This window comes from Setaria italica, chromosome VI (genome assembly GCF_000263155.2).
Source record: "Setaria italica strain Yugu1 chromosome VI, Setaria_italica_v2.0, whole genome shotgun sequence".
Lineage (NCBI taxonomy): Eukaryota > Viridiplantae > Streptophyta > Magnoliopsida > Poales > Poaceae > Setaria > Setaria italica.
In genome coordinates, this window is record NC_028455.1 from 467012 (window position 1) to 490702 (window position 23691).

At 50.0% G+C, this 23691-nt stretch overlaps 4 protein-coding genes across 4 annotated transcripts; 2 read left to right on the forward strand and 2 right to left on the reverse strand.

Annotated features, from left to right (window-relative positions):
- Positions 1 to 1193: 1193 nt before the first annotated feature.
- On the reverse strand, positions 1194 to 3017 carry LOC111257627. Its single transcript, XM_022827554.1, has one exon. The coding sequence runs from the start codon at positions 2559 to 2561 to the stop codon at positions 1194 to 1196; it is 1368 nt and encodes a 455-aa protein (XP_022683289.1). The 5' UTR covers positions 2562 to 3017.
- A 1943-nt stretch (positions 3018 to 4960) lies between these two features.
- Positions 4961 to 6255, forward strand: LOC101755315 (probable LRR receptor-like serine/threonine-protein kinase At1g56140). The gene is made up of 6 exons (XM_022827555.1): positions 4961 to 4991; positions 5070 to 5141; positions 5427 to 5498; positions 5619 to 5690; positions 5786 to 5857; positions 6129 to 6255. Coding segments are annotated over exons 1-6 (417 nt in total). The 5' UTR covers positions 4961 to 4989.
- A 7237-nt stretch (positions 6256 to 13492) lies between these two features.
- Positions 13493 to 14862, reverse strand: LOC101755585. Its single transcript, XM_004972375.4, has one exon. It carries the CDS (start codon positions 14688 to 14690, stop codon positions 13677 to 13679), a length of 1014 nt encoding a protein of 337 aa, XP_004972432.1. The 5' UTR covers positions 14691 to 14862; the 3' UTR covers positions 13493 to 13676.
- A 4218-nt stretch (positions 14863 to 19080) lies between these two features.
- LOC101755992 (probable polygalacturonase) lies at positions 19081 to 23186 on the forward strand. The gene is made up of 5 exons (XM_004972376.3): positions 19081 to 19763; positions 21436 to 21556; positions 21771 to 21945; positions 22059 to 22129; positions 22309 to 23186. Exons 1-5 carry the CDS (start codon positions 19281 to 19283, stop codon positions 22941 to 22943), a joined length of 1485 nt encoding a protein of 494 aa, XP_004972433.1. The 5' UTR covers positions 19081 to 19280; the 3' UTR covers positions 22944 to 23186.
- The last annotated feature ends 505 nt before the right edge of the window (positions 23187 to 23691 follow it).

Here is a 23691-nt window from a genome sequence, read left to right on the forward strand (position 1 = left end):
GAAAAATAAAAATAGGTACAGGATAGAAAAAAAACAACTAGCATTTTTGGATCATGGCATCATGTACATGCATCGATGCTTGGGAATAAAAATAGGTATAACAGGAACTCAAGGAGAAGGGGGTTGTTTTTAGGCATAGAAAGTGACGGTGCTGGTAAGAATAGGCCGACAAGATCATTTCCCAAACTGATGTTGCACATTGCAGCCGACAAAAAGAATAAGCATCGCTCTGACGTATTGCAGGTTTAAGTTTTTGAAACAGCCTTAGAACAATAGAAACTGCAAAAAGGATTGAAAGGACCATGTCGCTCTTAACAATGCGGCCATGGCGAGCAGCGGGAACGCGGGGCCTGACGGCGAGGAGGAGGAGGAGGAGAAGCTCCTGGTGCGCGGCCATGGCGAGCGGCGGGCGTCCGGGGGCGGTGGATGGAGGTGGAGGGATTGCGCGAGTGTGTGCGGGAGAAAAAATAGAACGGGATGAAACGAACCGGTATGTCCGTAATTTATGGTAGGTGGGTAATTTTTTACCCTAAAATCACTTGAAAACAGGGGAAGGTGCTTTTTGTTTTGTACTGGAGCAAAAGTAACTTTTGGGCAAAAGCACATGTGGCTTTTAGGTTAGCTTTCGACTTTTGCAAAAGTAAAACCAGGTTGAAAAACTCAATCAAATGTACCCTAATAAACTTGCGGACGCAGACTTAACTATAAAACTGTTGTGCAAGGTCTGGAAGCAAGTACACCGCGGAATTCAAAGTATTTCTTCTGACCACCTCGCACAGGTCAAGAGCATAGTTCGTGGCTCTTCCAAGAAATCGTACGAAGATAAAACCTTTTCTTCGCTACTGTCATCATCAGAATGAGGTGACATGATTTAGTAGCTCATATAAGATGTAGGCATGTAGCGTCTAAACGACTTTAATAGTTCGGCATGCACCCACCCATCAACTTTCAGTGCTCTCTTTTGTAAGGATTAATTCATTGTTTATTGTTGGCTAAAATGATGACCATGAACATATTCTCAAGAGTTTCTGTGTCCGTTTAAGACATTTGATGGTTAAAGAAAGCACCGTCAACAAGAAACAGATTTGTAAACACAAAGGGAAGGGTCAATCTCCCCCTATACGGATGCATTGAACAAACTATTATTGATGCTTTGTTGTTGCCTTATAACTAGTTCTAGTGCTGCTTGTGCGTCAAACCACGAGTTTTGGAGGGAAAAGCCATGTCAACCACTTACCATCAGCCCGTTTGCTATGCCGTGGAAGGCTAAACGGCCTGCAAGATGAGGATCTGGTGTCGAATACTTGGTCCACATCCACAAAATATATGCAACCCTCCTTCATGTCTCCATACACACGGATGGACTTGCTGAATGATCGGCTGAGAAAGAGTGCCTCGCCTTCAGGTAGCGCATCACGACCCGTGACTGAAACCCATCTGCCGGCATCGATGTCCGCCTTGAAGAGCTCGACCTTGCGAGTGTAAGGGGGGTGAAATGGAGGTGATTGCACCTGCCGCCTCACCATGAGCAACTCTTGGCCGCCGCATGACTCGACAAGCAACCTACTGGTCGTGATGTAGTCCTTGGGTTCATATGGCACCTCCTCGTCCACCCCATCCTCGTCATCGCTTGGAACCAGCTGGCCATCATCAGGATTGAAGCTATCAGCTGCCTCATCACCGGACTCTTCTCCATCATCGGTATCGTAGTCGTCATCCATCCAGCTCCACGGGTCTTCTTCACCATCAGCTAACGGATGCCTGATGACTCGCTTAAAATTGGGAACAATTGGACTCCCGTCGTCGTCGTCGGCAAGGTCGAAGGCGACTAGGTCCTCATGTCGTGTGATCCCGTAGAGTTTATCTTTGAAGAAAGCAACATCGAAGACGCCTAGGTAGGGAAGCACCCAGCTCCCCTTGCCGGGGCGGCACAGGATGATGGTGCAGTTGTCGTTGTTGGTGGTGACGGCGACGAGGTCATTAGGACTAGCGGAGCGCATGAGCACCTTGCGGATCTCGAACGTCTCGTTGACATGGCCGGCGATGGAGTCGAGCTCGGGGAGCGACACGGTCTTTTCGTAGAAGGGGTTGTGCAGCAGGTAATTGTGCTCGTGCTTGACGTCGCTCCTGGGCTCGGGGAATTTGCCGTCGCGGATATACGCGTCGAAGCTGTTGGTGCGCCGGAACACATCGTCGGTGCAGTCGAGAGCGAGCCAGCTGTCGGTGGCGCCGAGGCAGGTCACGTTGCGAGGCAGGCGGGAATTCCGGTTGAAGAAGACGCCGGTGTCGCCGATGGTGCAGAAGGAGCCATTGGGGATCACGATCCACGGCATCGCCTCCTGCTCTTGGTCCTGCAGCTTGCACGCGACGGCGGAGTGCCATGCGCGGCAAACGGCCCGTAAGCGGGCGACGTCGGCGTCGCAGAGGCAGGCGACGATCTCGCCGAGGACTTCCGGCAGGAGATCGGCCCACGCTGGAGGCGACGGCGATGCCATCGTCGAGCTTCTTCTTACAATATGTGGATTTGAGCAAGGGATGTTTGATATGCAATGCAATGGCATCGTTGGATATATATAACGGCGGTGCGGACCAGAAATAATGAGTTGGAATCGTTCAAGGACTCTTATCCCTCTTGGGATTCGGATTGGAATTCACGATCTTTAGCTTGGATTCGTCTCGTAACCCGGCTTCTCACCGTCGATGTCTCCGAGTACCTCCGTTTCCGATCCGCGTGCAAACCCTGGCGCAACCCGTGCACCGGCGACCCCAGCTTGTCCGGCGGCGGGCTTGACCTCCGTTTCCGATCCGCCCTGGCGCAACCCGTGCACCGACGACCCCAGCTTGTCCGCCCCCGATCGACACTGGATCGCGGCCTCCCACTGCGCATCCCCGTCGCGCCGCCGCCTCATCAACATCTGCACCGGTGCACGCGCCGAGGTCGACCGCCCGGAGCTCCTCACCCACCACCGCTTCGGCGTCTTCGATGGTCTCCTCGTCCTCTGCGACAGGGCCACCAGCGCCGCCGTCCGCGTCCTCAACCCTCTCACCGGCGCCCTCACAATCACCAACGTGCCGCGGTCTTCAAGGCCTTCTTCTATACTAGCTCGATCGGAACCACTCACGGAAGAGGAGATGCGCCATTGACACACTCCCAAGATAGACGTCCCCGACCCCTCAGCAATCAATGACACCGCCAGCAGAATTATTCACGATACAGGATGGTGTTAGCTAGTTTACAACGAATGAGTTTATCAGGCAACTGCACAGAGGCAAAAGAACAGGAAAACATGATAAAATCCAGACCAGCTACTTCACAGTCTCTTCTGCGCGGATACTTTGGATGTATTAACATACTGTCTAATTGGGTTAGGACAAACTAGTCTTTTTACATCATGTATCGCCCCCACTGGGATTACAAATTCAGATCAGAGCGCTAACAAGTGTAAGTGACTATGCTTTGGGTTCGGTTTTGCGACTAGCCTTCCCTCTGATTGACCTTTCAATGGTACAAAATGAAGGGAAAGGGTACACTAAGGATAGCGCGGGTGCGCGATTGGGCGAGCGTCCGGGGACGTCCTGTCCCATCGCCGGTGGTGAGTGGCTGGCGGCGCTGCGCCAAGGGGCCGCCGCGACACGCCGTGCGCGATCACCCCCTAATCGTGTGCATATGCGTTCGCGGTGGCATGCATAGGCAGCGGGTTTGGGACAATTTTGCTTCAAATTTTGAACTCGAACTTCAAAAATTCCAAATATAAAAGTTTGATCTGGGATTATAAGCTACACTTTTTACCAAAGCCAACCAGTGAAACTCTCAACAGATTTGGAGTTTAAGTTGAGCAAAGTTTGGCAGAACGTCGGCTTGGGCTGATTTTGAATTTATCCCCAAATTTGGCTGATTTGGATTTAAAATTTGAAGGCCTTCCACACAAAATCAGTGTAAGCTCAAATAACAAAAGTTGTTTGTTTTTAAAAGTTCCACAACTTTCATATTGGCCAAAAGTTAAGTTATTATATAAAATTTCATTTTTAACTTCTACCCCCATTTAATGCTTTTTAGGGCATTTTTCAACACTTAGTGAATTTTCCACTTGCACAGTGTGCAAGGTCTCCACTGTTTCCGCTCCACTCCGATTCAGCCCCCAAAATGGCTGAGAGATCGCCGGCCGCCGCTCACCACCGCTGCTGCTGGGGGTGTACCGTTGCTCTTCGACGGAGGAGACGCTCGGGTATCTCTTGCCGGACGGAGGAACGAGGAGTGCTCCGCTTGCTTTCCGACTTCAAGCCCGAGGTTTTGCTTCGACACGGGCAGAAGGATGAAGAGGCACCAAGGGAAGGGAAGGGACGCCCAGAGTGAGGCGGAACTCCGGCGAGGCGACGCGGAGGTGCGGGGGACCGGGTCGCCGATCGGTAATTTTGCAAATGACCCTCGTGATCCGATTTTTTGTAAAATACCTCTATTATTTTCATTTAACCTCAGCCATTATTGATCGTGATCCGATTATTTGCAAAATGCACCCTATTATTTTCATTGAACCCCAGTTCGATCCGATTATTTGCAAATGCGCCCTATTATTTTGATATAGCCCCCCGGTTCAGATCCAATCCTGCTCTCCCGCCCTTCAGGCTCCACCAGCCGCCGCCGCCGCCGCCTTCCACCCCCGCGACCGCTAGGAAGTACACAATCCCTCCCATCTAATGCACAAACCCCCTGGTCGCTTATGCCTGTGCCTATTGCCTAAGGCACTAGATATCTTGCCCAGGGAGTCTCAGACCTTAATATGTTCAGCGTGCGTAAAGTTTTCTCAAATTCATGCTGACTTCAGAATCTGTCACGAGTAATCAAAGTCATTAAGTAACCGGATTCATCCAATGTGATCCCTCCATGAGACTTGCAAGATTAACTCTGCTTAACATTTCAGGGACTTGAGAAAAAATTACTTAACTGGGCCGTTAGCAGCATTCATTGGAGAACTAACTGCTCTGGAATCCATGTAATACTCTGAACTCAAAACAGTGATGCAGTTCCTGCATTCAAGCAATCTTACATTCTTTTCCTTGTAAATCACAAGGACTGTCGGCATCAATGCATTATCTGGACCTATCCCAAAGGAGCTTGGAAATCTTGTCAATCTCGTATCACTGTAAGATCCTCCAATCATGTTATTCTAAGTGTTGCCTTTCACTTGCACGAAAGTCATGCGGCTGTATGCATGTAGTGTGCCTCTCAAGCATTATGGCATTATATTGAATATGATCTGATCTCAAAAGTTAATATAATATTGTGGAAGTGAGAATCTGATGGAAAAAAATGAGCATCGTCCCCATCAAATATTCATCAGCTTTTCAATTGCCTAAAAGTACGTAACAACACTTTGTTTTGGACATTTCTTTGGAGCTAACCTAGTTTAATTAATTATTTCTTTCAGGGCATTGGGCTCAAACAATTTTAACGGCACACTTCCTGATGAGCTGGGCAAATTGACAAAACTTAGACAAATGTAAATCATCTATTTGGTCGCTTTACATGTCTTCATAATCACCTATGCTTTCGTTACTGTTTAGAGTGATAACTTTATGCATGAGACAACTGAAAAATGTTATCCATCTTTGAGCTGCAGATACATTGATAGTAATGACTTCAGTGGTCCTCTACCATCGACATTGTCACAACTGAAGAACCTCTCAGTCTTGTAATTTTTTAAAATGAGATATCAACTCGTAAATTTCTTCTTTCTTCTGAGGTAGAAACCAATAATCTTGCACACCCTTGTCATCATGCATCCAGGTGGGCATCAGACCATAATTTCACTGGGGAGATACTTGATTATCTCGGGAGCTTGACTAACTTGACTGAACTGTAAGATCTATATTTGACAACCACTAAGGTCTTAATATTTTTCAAATTGTTTTCTCAACAGTAATAGTAAGGAAAGTTATTCATTGTTCTGGAGAAGTGCAAGACATTGCATATCTACGGATCTACCTGCATCATCGGTTTCTATAGCACAATTACATTTATCATGAGGAACTAGCTTAGGTATTACTACTTTACTGACCAGATATCTATGAATTTCCAGGAGGCTCCAAGGGAATATTCACCTGAACTTATACTCTGTTGTACATTGCAGTTATACTACTGCCCAGAATGACATCTTGGTGGCGGGCCGGTTGCTGCGGTGGGTTGGGCCGGAAGGCCGGCCTGGCTGGAAAGAGGAGCCTGCTGATGGCTTGGGCCGGAGCGGCCTGAGAAGGTAAGGGGTGGCGGCCTGCGGGCCGGTTGCTGCGGCGGGTTGGGCCGGAAGGCCGGCCTGGCTGAAGAGGCATGGCGAGAAGCGGGTGGAACATGGAATTTTTTTATTTCTTTATTTTTTTTACGAATTTGTAGAAATATACAATGGAATCAAAACTTTGCAAAAATAGGATTATACCGCGGCTGAAACGACGGTAGAGTCCTTGTACCGACACCCACGTGCGGGCTTATGTTGTCAGATGAAACGGCGGTAAGGGGCGGTAGGGTACCCTGCCTGTTTGGTGACGTCGTTTCAGCGACCGAACGACAAAAGGGACCGAACGACTTGAGGATAAAAAAAGATCCGCCCCGGCTCTCCACGACACGGAGAGCTGACACGATGTTGTTATCCTCGTATAAAAAAAGCTCCAAAGCGAGAAAAAGGCATAAACAGGAGAGCCATGCAGTGCGTTGTCACCGTCTAAAGGGGGTGTTTGGGAGGGGGCTAAATTTCAGATTTTAGCTCTCTCCTCCCAAACACCAGGGCTAAAATGGAGGGGCTAAACATTAGCCCCCATAATTCATTAGCCCCTCCAAGAGGTGCTAAAATGGGCTAAAGTGGGCTAAAAGTGGTCCCCTCATACCAATTTCCACCCCCTGCCCCCTCTCTCCTCCCCGCATCGCCCGACTCCGCCTCGCCCGACTTCGCCTCGCCTCGCCGGCCCCACCACTGCCGGCGCCACCTCCGCCTCGCCTCGTCGGCGCCACCTCCGCCTTACCTCGCCGGCCCCGCCACCACCGCCGCCGCCTTTGCCGGCCTCCCCTCTGCCGGGTCCTGCCGCCACCGCCGGGCTCCCCTCCGCCATGCCCCGCCGCCTCCACCTCCGCCGGGCTCCCCTCCGCGCCGGCCGACCCCATCTCCTCCAGCTGGACCCGCCGCCTCCGCCCACCCCCACGGCCTCCGGTGACCCGACCGCCGCCGGCTGTACCCGCGGCCTCCGGCGACCCCGCCTCTTCCGGCCGGACCCGCCACCTCCGGCTGCCCCGGCGGTCTCCGGCGACCCACGCTTGGGAGGATTTTGTGTGTTGTGCTGCCGATTGCATGAGGAAGAAGGGTTTAAAATGGGAGGAGGGGAAGGTGGGGGTATTGTTGTCTTTTGTCCATCAAAGTGCTAAAATTTAGCCTCCCATCCAAACACTTCAGGTGCTAAACTTTAGCCCCTTCCTCCCAAACAGGCCCAAAGATCCCATGCAGAGACCGCACGCTAGCTTTCGTCTGGTAGTGTCATCACCATCTGACATCTTCAGTCTAGGAATTTGGTGGACAACCGTTGAGCGGTAAGGCGCTACCGCCAGCTGAAACGGCGGTAAGGATCCTACCGTCATTTTACCCGGCGGCATAAGTCCATTTGTACCCATTTTTTATTTCACTATATATTTCTGCAAATTCATAAAAAAATAAAAAATAAAAAAAATTCTGGAACAGGAGGCGGTAGCTTGGGCCAGGCCGACGCATGCGTGTCCGGTTGGGGGTGCATGCTGACGAGGTGAGCTAGCAGGCCGGCAAGAGAAAAAGATAGGGAGGAAACGAGCTGGGCTGGCTCCAGACACAGGCCGGCCACTAGTTTGTGTGCGTGCGAGGAGAAAACAAGGAGAACAAGAAGACGGATGCTAAACAGGTCGAGCTTTTCACAACTCAGCCAGCTCGGTGTAAACTGCTAATCCTCTCTCTCTCCTTTTCACGTAAAAGCTCAGCAGATGTTGGAAACCAATCATGTTAGCTTTGCTTTTGGACCTAAGTGTTTGGATCCTCGAGCTAAAGTTTAGTCCGTGTCATATCGGATATTCGGATGCTAATTAGGAGGATTAAATACGAGCTAATTGCAGAACCCCTAGCAGAACCCCTAGGCTAAATCGCGAGACGAATCCATTAAGCCTAATTAATCCATCATTAGCGAATGTTTACTGTAGCACCATATTGTCAAATCATGGCTTAATTAGGCTGAATGGATTCGTCTCGCGATTTAGCCTAGGGGTTGTGAAATTGGTTTTATAATTAGCCTATGTTTAATACTCCTAATTAGTATCCAAACATTCGATGTGACAGTGGGCTAAAGTTTAGCCTCAGGATCAAACACGCAAACATGATTGGCTTCCAACATCTGCTGAGCTTTTACGTGAAAAGGAGAGAGAGAGGATTAGCAGTTTACACCGAGCTGGCTGAGTTGTGAAAAGCTCGGGTGTAAGTTAGAGTTAGTCATGTTAGATTTTTATTATGCTATTTATATACTAGCTTTAGTTTGTATTTTTTGATCTAATCCAAAAATACAAACTTACCTTTGAGATCTAAATTAAATCAAATAAAATCCAAATCACTTGTGCAAGCATGTTTTAAATTTAAATGCATAATTTAATTACTACCTTTTTCAATTTAGAGGAAAGAATTGAGGGTTGACCTTAAATTTTACCAAGTATTTATATGCTTCACATAATCAAACAAAAAAATTTCATTTTTGCAAAAATTAGCACAATTAATATCACTCAATTTTGAGGGATATTACACTTTTGTCATGATTTAAAGTTGGCCCGTGAATAAAAGGGCTTTAGTCCCGACGCAACCCTCCATGTCTCCGTACACACGAGTGGACTTGTTGAATGATCGGCTCAGAAAGAGTGCCTCGCCTTCAGGTAGTGTATCACGATCCGTGACTGAAACCCATCTGCCAGCATCGATGTCCGCCTTGAAGATCTCGACCTTGCAAGTGTACTTGGGGTCAAATGGAGATGATTCATCAGCAGCATCTGCAATTACCTTGAGGGACACTGAGAATAGCTTCCTGTGGTACCGTAATCCCAGAGAGTTGTGGTGCAGCAATCCCAGAGCCGAGCGGCCACCCGCCGCTGTCCGTGCCCGCAACGAGTACTGCCTCCGGAGCTCCTGGATCTTCGGCTGGATCCGCTTCCACACGAACTCAACCTCCACGATGGGCGCCCCCACCGCGACGGGCGATAGTGGGGGTATGGGCCCCGCAAGCGCTGACACCGACGTGAGGAGGTGCTCAAGCTCACAGTCGGCGGCCATGGCGAGCAGCGGGAACGCGGGGCCTGACGGCGAGGAGGAGGAGGAGGAGAAGCTCCCGGTGCGCGGCCATGGCGAGCGGCGGGCGTCCGGGGGTGGTGGATGGAGGTGGAGGAATTGCGCAAGTGTGTGCGGGAGAAAAAATAAAACGGGATGAAACGAACCGGTATGTCCGTAATTTATGGTAGGTGGGTAATTTTTTACCCTAAAATCACTTGAAAACAGGGGAAGGTGCCTTTTGTTTTGTACCGGAGCAAAAGTAACTTTTGGGCAAAAGCACATGTGGCTTTTAGGTTAGCTTTCGACTTTTGCAAAAGTAAAATCAGGTTGAAAAACTCAATCAAATGTACCCTAATAAACTTGCGGACGCAGACTTAACTATAAAACTGTTGTGCAAGGTCTGGAAGCAAGCACACCGCGGAATTCAAAGTATTTCTTCTGACCAACTCGCACAGGTCAAGAGCATAGTTCGTGGCTATTCCAAGAAATCGTACGAAGATAAAACCTTTTCTTCGCTACTGTCATCATCAGAATGAGGTGACATGATTTAGTAGCTCATATAAGATGTAGGCATGTAGCGTCTAAACGACTTTAATAGTTCGGCATGCACCCACCCATCAACTTTCAGTGCTCTCTTTTGTAAGGATTAATTCATTGTTTATTGTTGGCTAAAATGATGACCATGAACATATTCTCAAGAGTTTCTGTGCCCGTTTAAGACATTTGAAGGTTAAAGAAAGCACCCTCAACAAGAAACAGATTTGTAAACACAGAGGGAAGGGTCAATCTCCCCCTATACGGATGCATTGAACAAACTATTATTGATGCTTTGAACAAAATCTAGTGCTGCTTGTGCGTCAAACCACGAGTTTTGGAGGGAAAAGCCATGTCAACCAGTTATCATCAGCCCGTATTCTCTGCCATGGAAGCCTAAACGGCCTGCAAGACGAGGATCTGGTGTCGAATACTTGGTCCACATCCACAAAATATATGCAACCCTCCGTCATGTCTCCATACACACGGGTGGACTTGCTGAATGATCGGCTGAGAAAGAGTGCCTCACCTTCAGGTAGCGCATCACGACCCGTGACTGAAACCCATCTGCCGGCATCGATGTCCGCCTTGAAGAGCTCGACTTTGCGAGTGTAAGAGGGGTGAAATGGAGGTGATTGCACCTGCCGCCTCACCATGAGCAACTCTTGGCCGCCGCATGACTCGACAAGGAACCTACTGGTCCTGATGCAGTCTTTGGGTTCATATGGCACCTCCTCGTCCACCCCAACCTCGTGATCGCTTGGAACCAGCTGGCCATCATCAGGATTGAAGCTATGATCGCCACCACCATCATCGGTATCGTTGTCGTCATCCATCCAGCTCCACGGGTCTTCTTCACCATCAGCTAACGGGTGCCTGATGACTCGCTTAAATTTGGGAATAATTGGACTCCCGTCGTCGTCGTCGGCAAGGTCGAAGGCGACTAGGTCCTCATGTCGTGTGATCCCGTAGAGTTTATCTTTGAAGAAAGCAACATCGAAGACGCCTAGGTAGGGAAGCACCCACCTCCCCTTGCCGGGGCGGCACAGGATGATGGTGCAGTTGTCGTTGTTGGTGGTGACGGCGACGAGGTCATTAGGACTAGCGGAGCGCATGAGCACCTTGCGGATCTCGAACGTCTCGTTGACATGGCCGGCGATGGAGTCGAGCTCGGGGAGCGACACGGTCTTTTCGTAGAAGGGGTTGTGCAGCAGGTAATTGTGCTCGTGCTTGACGTCGCTCCTGGGCTCGAGGCATTTGAGGTCCACGATGTTGGTGCGCCGGAACACATCGTCGGTGCAGTCGAGAGCGAGCCAGCTGTCGGTGGCGCCGAGGCAGGTCACGTTGCGAGGCAGGCCAGGAATCCGGTTGAAGAAGACGCCGGTGTCGCCGATGGTGCAGAAGGAGCCATTGGGGATCACGATCCACGGCATCTCCTCCTGCTCTTGGTCCTGCAGCTCGCACGCGACGGTGGAGTGCCATGCGCGGCAAACGGCCCGTAAGCGGGCGACGTCGGCGTCGCAGAGGCAGGCGACGATCTCGCCGAGGACTTCCGGCAGGAGATCGGCCCACGCTGGAGGCGACGGCGATGCCATCGTCGAGCTTCTTCTTACAATATGTGGATTTGAGCAAGGGATGTTTGATATGCAATGCAATGGCATCGTTGGATATATATAACGGCGGTGCGGACCAGAAATAATGAGTTGGAATCGTTCAAGGACTCTTATCCCTCTTGGGATTCGGATTGGAATTCACGATCTTTAGCTTGGATTCGTCTCGTAACCCGGCTTCTCACCGTCGATGTCTCCGAGTACCTCCGTTTCCGATCCGCGTGCAAACCCTGGCGCAACCCGTGCACCGGCGACCCCAGCTTGTCCGGCGGCGGGCTTGACCTCCGTTTCCGATCCGCCCTGGCGCAACCCGTGCACCGACGACCCCAGCTTGTCCGCCCCCGATCGACACTGGATCGCGGCCTCCCACTGCGCATCCCCGTCGCGCCGCCGCCTCATCAACATCTGCACCGGTGCACGCGCCGAGGTCGACCGCCCGGAGCTCCTCACCCACCACCGCTTCGGCGTCTTCGATGGTCTCCTCGTCCTCTGCGACAGGGCCACCAGCGCCGCCGTCCGCGTCCTCCACCCTCTCACCGGCGCCCTCACCATCACCGACGTGCCGCGGTCTTCAAGGCCTTCTTCTATACTCGCTCGATTTCTACTTATCCCAATGCAAGACGATGATGCCGCTCTTCCAACCATTCAAAGGAAAAACTAGGCAGGCACTAGTGCTCCAGGAAGCTGCTCATGCTCTCCTCTCCCCACACGCCCAGCATTCAAAGGAAAAACTAGGCAGGTACTAGTGGTGCTCCATCAGTTGCTGAATGTTGAAATGCTAAGTATCATACAGACACACACTGGCAAATGTCATACGGACATACTGAATTATAGTTAGCTATGCGTTAGTCATACAAGGAAATATTTGATTAGCAAGGTAGCAAGTAACATCGGCATCTAGCAGAACAAATTAATTAGAGAGTTTCATTCACATCCCTCAGTTCCAAAAGTGCTCACATCCCTCAATTCCAAAATCACAGCAAGAGAGTTCTTAAAATTTACTAGTATATCCATTCATGTCGGTATTTCTAAGTTACTGACAAATCAATCTACCTTCAATTCATTTATATGTTCGTTCTTCATGTTCCTACATGAAGTACAAACTTATGATTATCTCCCGTTTTCTTCCAAAACTAGTACCACCAGTATCCACCCCAAATTGTCAATCACCTAAGCACTATGTGCGAGCAAAACTAAAGATTCAAAGGTGAGGAAGTACAAAGGAGATCCAGGACAGGATACGCAGAGCAGAGGAAATCGGACCTGGAATTGCTCCATCAGACATGTTACAGAGAAGCTAAAAGATTTCAGTATTAGCACTAGTGCCACATCAGTTTCGCGATGTTGAAATGACAAATATCATTATAGAGTTACAGAATACAGATACACTTGGTACCATTTGCAATGGTTGACAGGTAGGCCAATCAGGCATTCAGAGCAGGGCATACTTATTTGCAAGGTATTAATTACCATTCTCATCCCTTATTGCCAATCATAATGAAACATCTATTGTCAATTATAAGTTTCTACATTCAGCATAAGCTAACTCTGTTTCAGAATTCGGATATGTTCATTGTTCCTGTTGTGTGATTTAAATGCAGCATGTCCTAAAGATATCAGACCTGGAATTGCTCCATCAGAATGTTAGATAGCTAGCTAAGATTGTTTGGAGGACCACAACCGCAAAGTTTCTGATCCAGTATTATATTAGCACTAGTGCTACATCAGTTGCACAATGTTGAAATGGCAAGCATCAGAGTTACAGAATACAAACACACTTAGTACCATTCGCAATGATTGAATTATAGGGAAATCAGGCATTCAGAGCAGTACATAGTGAGATTAGTAAGGTAGTACCATTCCCATCCCTTATTGCCGATCATAATGAAACATCTATTGTCGATTATAAGTTTGTACATGCAGTATATCCAATTAACCTAACTCTGTTTCAGAATTCAGATATGTTCATTCTTCCTTTCGCATGATTTAAAAGCAGCAGGCACATAGCACATGATTATTCTTTCTTCTCCCCCAACCAACCAAACCAATATACCACCAATCCATTCCAATTCCCTAATAAGTAGCACTATGTTCATCACATGTTTGGCGTGTACAGTTACAGATTACAACAAGCAAGCTGCTGACTGCTAAGGAGGAGAGTACAGAGGATTTGCAACAATGATCCAGCCAGCCAGAGAGGATGGATTTGCAGCAGGGGAGGATGTCAGACCTGGAATTGCTCCATCTGGACGTCGGACGCCTTGAGCGGGACGTAGTCTCCGAGGTACACCTCGAGGTGGTCGGAGATGCCTGCCTTGTCGATGCTCTCGTGGTGGTAGCTCTTGCAGACGAGGTAGACGAGGGTCTGGGCGACGAGCGCGAGCATGACGACGCAGGAGAGCGCGGCGAGCGCGAGGAGGCCGACGAGGAGCCTCGCGAGGGCCGGTGAGGACCCGCCGGCCTTGACGACCCAGGCGCGGAAGGCGAGCTCGACGACGGCGAAGACGAGGTTGAGCGTGACGAAGATGGCCGCGGCGGTGGGCAGCTTCCCCCTGATGAGGTCCCTGCTCTTGCGCATGGCTGCGAAGCCCTTGTAGTCCTCGAGCACGGAGACGACGCTGGCGAGGTGCCACACGACGCTGATGTAGACGAGTCCCACGAGGTAGGCGACGAGGAGGAGGAACGCGAGCAGCCCCGCGAGCCCCGACCCGTTATCCGCGGCGACTAGGAGCCCGAGGAAGACGACGACGAACACCGCGTGGTACGCGAAGAGGAGCGCGAAGGCCGCGAGGAACGTGGCCGCGAGCCTCCTCCACACCCGGGGCACGACGGAGAGCACCCGCGGGAAGGTGAGCGCGTCGTGCTTGGCGGAGTAGACGGAGGCGACGGAGAAGACGGCGGCGGCGGTGGCGAGGAGGGAGAGGAGGAGGAGGGCGAGGAGGTAGGCGGCCTTGAAGAGGAGGAGGGCGAGCCAGTCGGAGGCGAGGCGGGAGAGGAGGCGGCGCTGGGCGTCGGTGCCCGGGGCGGAGGAGTCGAGGGCGGTGTCGTCGGTGTCGATGTGGGTGAAGAGCGCGTGGGAGATGGCGACGTGGAGGAGGAAGAGGGCGGCGAGCGGGAGGACGAAGGCGGCGGCGACGCGGGCGAAGAGGGGCCGGTGCGGGCCGCGGAGGATCGATGCGGAGGCGGCGTAGATGCCCGCCGCCCCCAGGAACTGCAGCTCCTCCGGCTCGCACTCCATGGCCTCGATCTGCGGGGGGTGGGATTGCTTGCTTGGGGTGGGTGGGGAGGGAGGGAGGGATTGGGGAATTTCCTTCTGGCCGGTGGGCAGGGGAATGGGGATGGAAGGCTCTGGAGGAAGGAGGAAGCGAGGCGGCTTGCTTCTTCCCGTTGGTTGGTTTCGGAGGCGGGGTTGATTGGGTCCCGTCAACCGAAGAAGCGAGGTGGCGACTGGTCAGCGTTGACGCGCTTACTACCAGGAGCGGATGGATCATATTGTTGTCTGCCGTGCACAGCTGAGCGATCCAAACATTTTGGGGGATCGATCATTCCAGCACCACTTGCATATATAACTTTGATTCCTCCTTTTCTTTTCTTTGCTTCTACACGTGATTAATTAGCTTGGAATTGAGAAAATATGCGTGTGCTTTTGGATATTAATCCAGGAAATGGATTTCTCTCGCTCACCGTGCGTTTAGGTTGTGCTAGCATACTAACTAGTAGTAGTATACTTTGGAGATACTCCATCCGTTCCATTCTAAATTATACGTCATTTTAACTTTTTTTTCTAAATTTATAAATATTATTATGCACCTACGCATACATGTGCAATTTAGAGCTAAAGGAGTAGTAGATGGTATTATTGCCTTGCCTTTGCTACTTGCCACGACCACCCGTACCCAAGTTCAAGATGGCAACGGGCACAGATTACCCGCGTACCCGCGGGTAAAAACCCGTTAGGGTGAGGATACGGGTACCATTTTGTACCCACGGGCACGGGTGCGGGTTTTATTTTATACCCGCGGGTAAAAAATTTGCGGGTATGAAAATACACTACCCGTGCCCGCATACCCGCATATCCGCATGACATGTGGGCCTGGCCACCTGGATTTGCTAGGGTTCCTTAATCCTTATCCTCCTCACCTCCTGACTCCTGAGTGACTCACAGTCACAGCCGCACAGCCGCCCCAGCCGCAGACCCCAAATCCCCAATCCCCTGACCGGCTCCCGCTCCTGCTGTCCCGCAGGCTCACCGCCGGCCGCCCGCAGGCGCGGCGGCGCAGGCCCCAGGCGCAGCGGCACAGGCCCGCAGGCGTAGCGGCGCAGCGCCGCAGCCCTCCGCTCCGCCCCTCCCTCCCGAATCCCGACGGCCCGCCGCTCGCCCTCCCGAGTCCCGGCCGCCGCACGCCCGGCCGCCCTCCGAGTCCCGGCCGCCGCACGCCCAGCCGCCGCCCGTCCTCCGAGTCCCGGCCGCCATCCGCTCTCCCGAGTCCCGGCCGTCGCACGCCCGGCCGCCGCCCGCCCTCCGAGTCCCGGCCGCCGCCCGCCCTCCGAGTCCCGGCCGCCGTCCGCTCTCCCGAGTCCCGGCCGTCGCACGCCCGGCCGCCGCCCGCCCTCCGAGTCTCGGCCGTCGCCCGCCGCCCGCCCTCCCGAGTCCCGGCCGCCGCCCGCCCTGCTCGGCGCGGCGGCACCCTCGCTCCCCCGTCGCCAGCTCAACGCCCCCAGCCCCCCAGTCAGTCACTTTTGGCGGGTATGCGGGCATGCCCGCGGGCAAAATATGCCCGCGGATAGCGGGTGCGGGCGCATAGTGCTGCCCGTGGCGGGTAGCGGGCGCGGGCGCGGGCACGGATATATTGTCGCGGGTGCGGGTTTGTGGTTGGTATATCCGCGCGGGTTTTACCCGTTGCCATTTTTACCCAAGTTATGCCGACACTAGTGCGACAGGATAATGCATGTAACTTTGCCACGACTGCTGGGCTTGCACCACCGTGCTATATATAGTGCATCAATGTAGGTGGCAACAACAAAGTTTGGTGGGATTCTTTCCTCTTGTTCGACCTGTCCAATCATCGAGTTTTGAGAGGTAGGCTTCGGGATTAATTGATACTTAGACCCTATTTAATTGATACTTTTGGACTTTCTGTATTTTTGATGTTCAAAAGACAATAGTCCTCCAAAGTCATAAGCTATAAAAAGAATACATGACATGTTGATTCTGGCTTTTAGCTTTTGGAACCATTTTGACTTTTTCAACATTCTAAAAAACTCATAGTTCAAAAGTTTCTAGCCCTAAAAAAAAGGTTTTTAGAAACAACATGGCCTTAGATGGTTGGAATAGTACGTAGTAGACGCGTCACCGTTAATTTTGGCAGAATTAGCCATTCGCATAACAAAAAAAAAAGGTATGTTTTGTACACATACGCGTTACGCGTACGACTTTGTGCCACGATAACACCAAAAATGTCATTAATTGATTGACTGGAGAACAATCACCATCGTTCGGCAGTCACTTTCAATAACTAATTGTGGTTGCTTACCACTCCACTGTACGTGCACACACAGTTGACACAAAGAAATTCAGGAAGATATTGCCATGAGACATCGAGATAAACTCCTTATCTGTAATATTGAACTTTATGTGACCTTAAACTTCTCCCCTTTAAATGAATTATTTAAATGAATTAGCAGTGCTCTTCGTAAAAGAAAGAGTTGACACACAAAGGAACGCAAGCCACGACATGTACGTCGTGCCATGCATACTCCTACCATACGCCGTGTTTTTCTTTCTACATCCTCTCTCGTCTTCTCTTCCATTCTCTTGACCGGCAAAAAGATAGGACTTGTGGAATTCTATGGCGTTTTATGTTACGTACAAGGTGACGTAGTTTCTGCTGACCGTCCTTTCCCGCTGACGATTATTATTACTGTAGCGTATTTCACCCGTGTAGTAAAATTGTCCACCATCTTCATTCTTCAGCTTCTTCTTAATCGGGCCCCATACATGAATGGGCCCCACTACTCCACTGTAATATAGCCCAGTAGCAGTTTAATCTCTCTATCTTTCCTCCTTTTTTTCCCCCTCTCCCTCCCTCACACGCACACAATTTCTCCATCACAATCACACGCTAGTAGTAAAATGCACGCATGGTCCACGTGCTATACAATAGTAGTACTGTACTAGGCACCTTCCATCCGTCGGTTCGCCGGTCCCCATCTGTCAGTACAAACCGATACGATCACGAGATACACACGCAGACATGCTCATGCATGCATACAAAAATCTCGAAAATCCAAACACTTGTCCAGTAAAGGTGCTCCAAACCTCCTTTCAAAAAAAAACGGTGCTCCAAACCAGAAAACATACGCCTAGAAGCAAATCTGAAAATGCAAGGACTTTAAACCTTATGCCCAAGCTTCATATATATGGTAAGAGCACGTGCTACATATATACTCATGTTTTCTTTCGCCAAAAGAAAAAAGGCCAGCAAATTATAGCCCGGTATTCCTCCAAATTTTCAATGTTTTTAAGCAACCGACGACGTCAAACATGCATCTGAGAGCGGAGGTAGTGTGATATCGCAGCGGACGTAGTTACGTCAAACCTGTTCAGGCCAAAGAATATTGGGAAAGAGCAAATTAGATTTTTTTTCTATATTTATGATACGATTATTCACTGGTGGAAAAGTGAGCATTAGTTCTGGTTGCATAAACACGTAAGTCTCGAAAATCCAACCGGGACTAGATCAAAAATCCTCCTCTTTAGTTCTGATCGGTACTACCAACCGGAACTAAAAAGTTAAAAAAATAAAAAAAGTGGGGCACTCGCCCTACTTGCTCACGCTGCTGCCCCCTACAGCTCCGCCTCCACCACCGTACCACCTTACTGAACTCCAACTCCACCATGAAGACAATCAAATCAAGAGCAAGAAACAATTAACGTTAACATTGAAGCAAGAATCATGCTCATCCCGCATGACCTTCACATAAGTAAGAACATAACCAATCAATTTGTACAAGATCTAATTCACAACACGCAAAGGATTCACCAGCATAATCACAAATGAATCATTCACAAAATTACGCACCATTCATACGGTGCCAACCGTCTAGCCCAGCAAACATCACCGTCCTGTATCAATAGTCCTTACTGCATGTGTAGTAGAAGATTCCAATTTTTCATGCACGACGACACCGTACGAAAATTTGGGTGGATTTCAATTCAACAGTCCTTAACGAAAGTTAATAAAAAAAAAGACAAAAGCATGCAGGATAATGTAAACCGGTCGTCGTGCAGGAGCACATGCAGAAGCCCATGCAGCAGGAAGCGAGCCTTCTTCTTCCTGGGTGGGCTTCTTTTTTTTCTTTCCGGACCAAGTCACCGAGTCCATGTTTTCTCGGGCCTAAACTAAAGGTGAGTTTGGGAGGGCACGTCGGTACGTATGTGCTCCGCACGCGGTGCTGGAGCTGCGGAACCTTTTTTTTTTTTTCCTGGTTCCTCCACGCAGCCTCAAAAGAGCTCCGGCTCCTCCACAAGATGTCCAAAAGCAGCTTCGGCGCCGTGAGTCCGTGACTGTTTGGCGCGGATCCGCCGGCTTCTCCGTGCCTTGGCGAGCGTGCGGAGCCGGAGCTCCGGCTCCCAAACAGGCACATGGTTGGGTGCGTGTGATTTGCTTTGGCGATTATTTTTCTTTTCCTTTTTTTTAGGGCAGTTTCCACCTTTTTCTTTTGGGCGTGTCCGCTGGTCGTGGGTTGGCTCCAAAAAAGGCAAAAACGAAGCGATGCGCGGTGCGCGTGGGCGTGGCGGCACTTCCTTCGATCCTCCGCCTCCGCCATGGTCATGGCGCACGCCAAGCCCACCGCGCACGAGACCTTGCCGCCGCCGCTGCGGCTCCTCGTCCTCCTCGCGCTCCTCGCCGCCTCCTACCTCGCCCTCACGCGCATCCCCGCCGCCGCGCCTCTGTCCGCGCTCCTGATCGGACGTCAACCTCTTCCTCCTCCTCTTTCTGCTCCTCCTGCGCCCCTCCTCAGCAGCAAAAGCAGCAGCTGCGCCGGGTTCTACGCCGGCGCGGGCCCGGCGCGCGCGGTGGCGGCGTCGGTGGAGGAGTTCGGCGCCGTCGGCGACGGGGTCACCTCCAACACGGCGGCGTTCCGGCGCGCGGTCGCTGACCTGGAGGAGAGGGCCAGAGGGGTCGGAGGAGGAGGAGGAGGAGCCAGGCTGGAGGTGCCGCCGGGGAGGTGGCTCACCGGCAGCTTCAACCTCACCAGCCGCTTCACCCTCTTCCTGCACCGCGGCGCGGTCATCCTCGGCTCCCAGGTGCCCCCCCTCCTCTCATGTCCTGGTTTAATTCCTCTCCCCTTCTTCACCTGCTCGTTTCAATTCTGATTCGATTTCTCGTCTCCTTATTACGAACATTGCAACCGCAACGGATTGGCTGCACAGCTAGTGGTTTGAAATTTTCGCGTCTCAGCTGAAGCGCGCACCAAAATGCGTGCGTAATTTGTTGTCCAATCACCATGGATAGTTGCATATTACGATTCATCGGTTCAGAAATTGCTCTGCCAAAACCTGCATAGCGCTTGGAATATCGGTTCATGTTCTCGTCGGTTGGGTTGCGCGTCTCAAAGTCAAAACCAGCTGCGTGTTTTCACATGCCACGATCCGTGGGATCAATAAAGAAGAAGGGGAGAAGAAACAGGGGGGAGCTGATGTGTTGGAGGAGTCACATGCTTGGACGGCCCGGTGACTGACTGCTGCTCTGGTTCCTTGTGACCTCTGCCACCACATTTGATATTATTCCAAACCCACTGTACCTTTGCCTTTGTCCCTACTGCTGCCTGGGACTGGACTGGCCCCCAGTTGATGCCTCCTTGTACTTTACATTGCTTCCACTCCCGTCTTATCTGTTTGTGCTAAAGCCAATAGAGGGTCACACAAAAATCTCCAGTTTGGAGCTTTGTGCAGGAAGAACCAATCCCCATTTCTTGGTCCATCTCATAGCCATGCCAGCGTGACAATCTGTACGGACTATGCAGGATTAATCTGTACCGACTAATCAGGATATGGGGCAGTTTAACCTGCCCGAATGCACTGCACTCATTATTCATGTGGAGGTGGTTCAGTAGGAATTGGTTGCAAAGGAGCTATAATTGAGAACGTAGCAGTTCTCCTGCTAATTTCACTTTTTGAAAAAAGGAAAGCACAAGTACATGGGAACGCTCAACCATAATCAAGAGGTTTAGTTTGGTACGACGCCCTTTCACATGTTGCTGCCCACAGTGCAATCACCTTCCACATGTTTAGTTTTGTGAATGTCTTTCAGAAGTAGGCGGCTCAGTGTTCTTAGGAAATTCATGCTTGGTTTCCAACTAATAAATATTGCAAATGATGACAGTTCCCATAAACTGGTATAGGAGAAGAACTTGCTGGGAACTGGTGAGTTTCAGCTGGAACAAACTCATAATTGCAAACCTGAACAATGATGCCGGACGCCTTACGTTTTTTTCCCAGCTAATGCCAATTCCAAAAACACTGTGCCCGCAGATCTATGCCTAGTTTGTTATTGCATTTGTTTGAACCAAGGCAAGCAACATTCACATAGAAAGACAGTTGCATGATCTGTACTATACTGTAGGCTCATCAAGTCAATATAATACCGACATGATGGCATTATAATACCAATAGGATAGCATGGGTAAACAATCTTTAAGGGGACCATGCGCTGGATTCTATAGATTGAATATTTATTTTTTTTCGAGAATACGCAGGAGAGCTGCTATCTTTGTATTAAGAAGATGGACGTTCGAAAAAGTTTTAGTACAACGCGGGCTGACCGGGCGCACGCACACGGCAACGTACTCTAGGAGTTTAACTTAGATTGAATATTTATGTATTCACATTTAAGTAGACGAATGTCCAGCACTTTACAATTGTGTATGCTGATTATAAAACTGCATAATATTGATTGGCATGTTCGACTGATATGCAGGATCCAGAAGAGTGGCCTCTCATTGCTCCTTTGCCATCTTATGGGCGTGGAAGGGAACGCTTAGGGCCACGGCACATCAGCCTCATTCATGGAGAGGGCTTAAATGATGTTGTTGTTACTGGTACGATGACTTCTTAACTATGTCTACTTTATTTCAAGATTCATTAACAAATCAAAATTTGCATGGCAAGGTGGAACTGAAACAAAGATTAGTGATGGAGTTAAACGAAATCGTCTCATTTCAACAATGGCATAGACTTAAATTTTAATTGATGATATCGTATCTAAGGATTAGCGTTGATTTATAACTTAAAAATTCCCTTCCCAAATATCAGGCAACAATGGGACCATAGATGGCCAAGGAGGGATGTGGTGGGAGCTGTGGTGGAATCGAACTTTGAACCACACAAGGGGCCATCTCGTCGAGCTTGTGAACTCAAGCAACATCCTAATCTCCAATATCACACTACGCAACTCCCCATTCTGGACAGTGCATCCAGTCTACTGCAGGTCAGTTTACCATGTACATTCTTGCTCCATTTCCTAACAGGAAATGCTTCTTCATTTTGATTCTATTAAAGCCAAGTACTGAGCAGGAGATTTCTTTTATGTTTATTTATCAGCAACGTGGTGATGAAAGATTTGACCATACTGGCTCCACTGAATGCTCCAAACACTGATGGCATTGATCCAGGTTTGTGCTGTTATTTTCATCACCTTTTCCTATTATCTTCTTCGTTCTGATAATTGATCAATTCAAACAGCTGCATCTCATGGTTTTCTATACATTTGGGATCTTTAGCAGCTGGAATGTTTCATATCCGTATGTCACTACTGATGACCTTGCCAATCTCTCTTGATGAACAATGACAGATTCGAGCTCAGAAGTTTGTATTGAGGACTGCTATATTGAAAGCGGAGATGATCTGGTTGCTATCAAAAGTGGCTGGGATCAGTACGGGATCTCTGTTGGCAAACCGAGTACAAACATTGTCATACAGAGGGTTTCAGGCACAACTCCAACATGCTCAGGTGTTGGCTTTGGAAGCGAGATGTCAGGAGGCATATCTAATGTGCTTGTCCGCGATCTGCATGTGTGGAGTTCTGCTCAAGCCGTGAGGCTCAAGACCGACATAGGGCGCGGTGGGTACATAACCAACATTACCATAGTGAATGTGACGATGGAGAAGGTCAAGGTCCCGATAAGATTCAGTCGGGGTGCGGATGACCATTCAGATGACAACTATGACCGAACCGCGCTGCCAAGGATCAGTAACGTGCTCATCAGCGACATTGTGGGTGTAGACCTGCAGCGTGCGCCGATGCTGGAGGCAGTGGCCGGCGCAGTTTATGAAGGGATCTGCTTCCGAAATGTTAGCTTAAGAGGCATAAGGCGGCAGGATAGATGGCATTGTGAGTCCGTGTATGGAGAGGCACATGGAGTTTTTCCTGCACCCTGTGAAGAGTTCAGGAGCAATGGATCTTCATCATGGTGTGGATTTTCATGAGCAACTGTGAGTTTTCTAGTGACTGATACAGGCAGGAATACTTGAAAAATGGAGGGTGTTCATACTGGTGTTCCAAGAAGGGATAGGACATAGGGTTTTGGGATAGTATAGTCAAATTCAACATTTTAACTTTAGTCTTCAATTTTACAAGGGGGGTTACAGACAACATGTTTGTGCAGTACTGCAAAGGGAAATGAAGAATTAATACAGAAAAAAAGTTATTTTCTGGTCCATTTTCCTACATGTGATGGTGCTATGTACTAGTTCTTGAATCCTTCATCATTTTAGGCAGTATTCAGTCTGAATCTAATCTTCGTCTTCTTTTTAAAAAAGGCCTGAATCTAATCAATCTGTTTACTCCGTGTGTTTAATTACTGCGCTTAGAATGTTTGAAATCTGGAGCGCGGTACACGGAACTTCTTCGCCCCCGCGTCGTCCGCACGGGGCGGCTCCGGCGGTTCCCCCGTCCTCAGCAGCCCTCCCACGCTGGACCCAGGTGGCACGTCACGTCAGCTTGCAGAACGGGTCTGCAACGGGTCAAAGCCCGTTTGGATCTACGATGGCACCCAAAACCAAGTTTAAAGTTGACCCAAAACCAAGTTTAAACCAACTTTAGTAACCTGATTCTGCAATTTAAGAGGGTGAGGACCTAAATGACACACCTTGACAAGTTAGAGGATCGGTCATGTATTTCACTCTTAAAAAAATGTTTGAAATCTACAGCAACAGGTCAGGCTAATGGTTTACG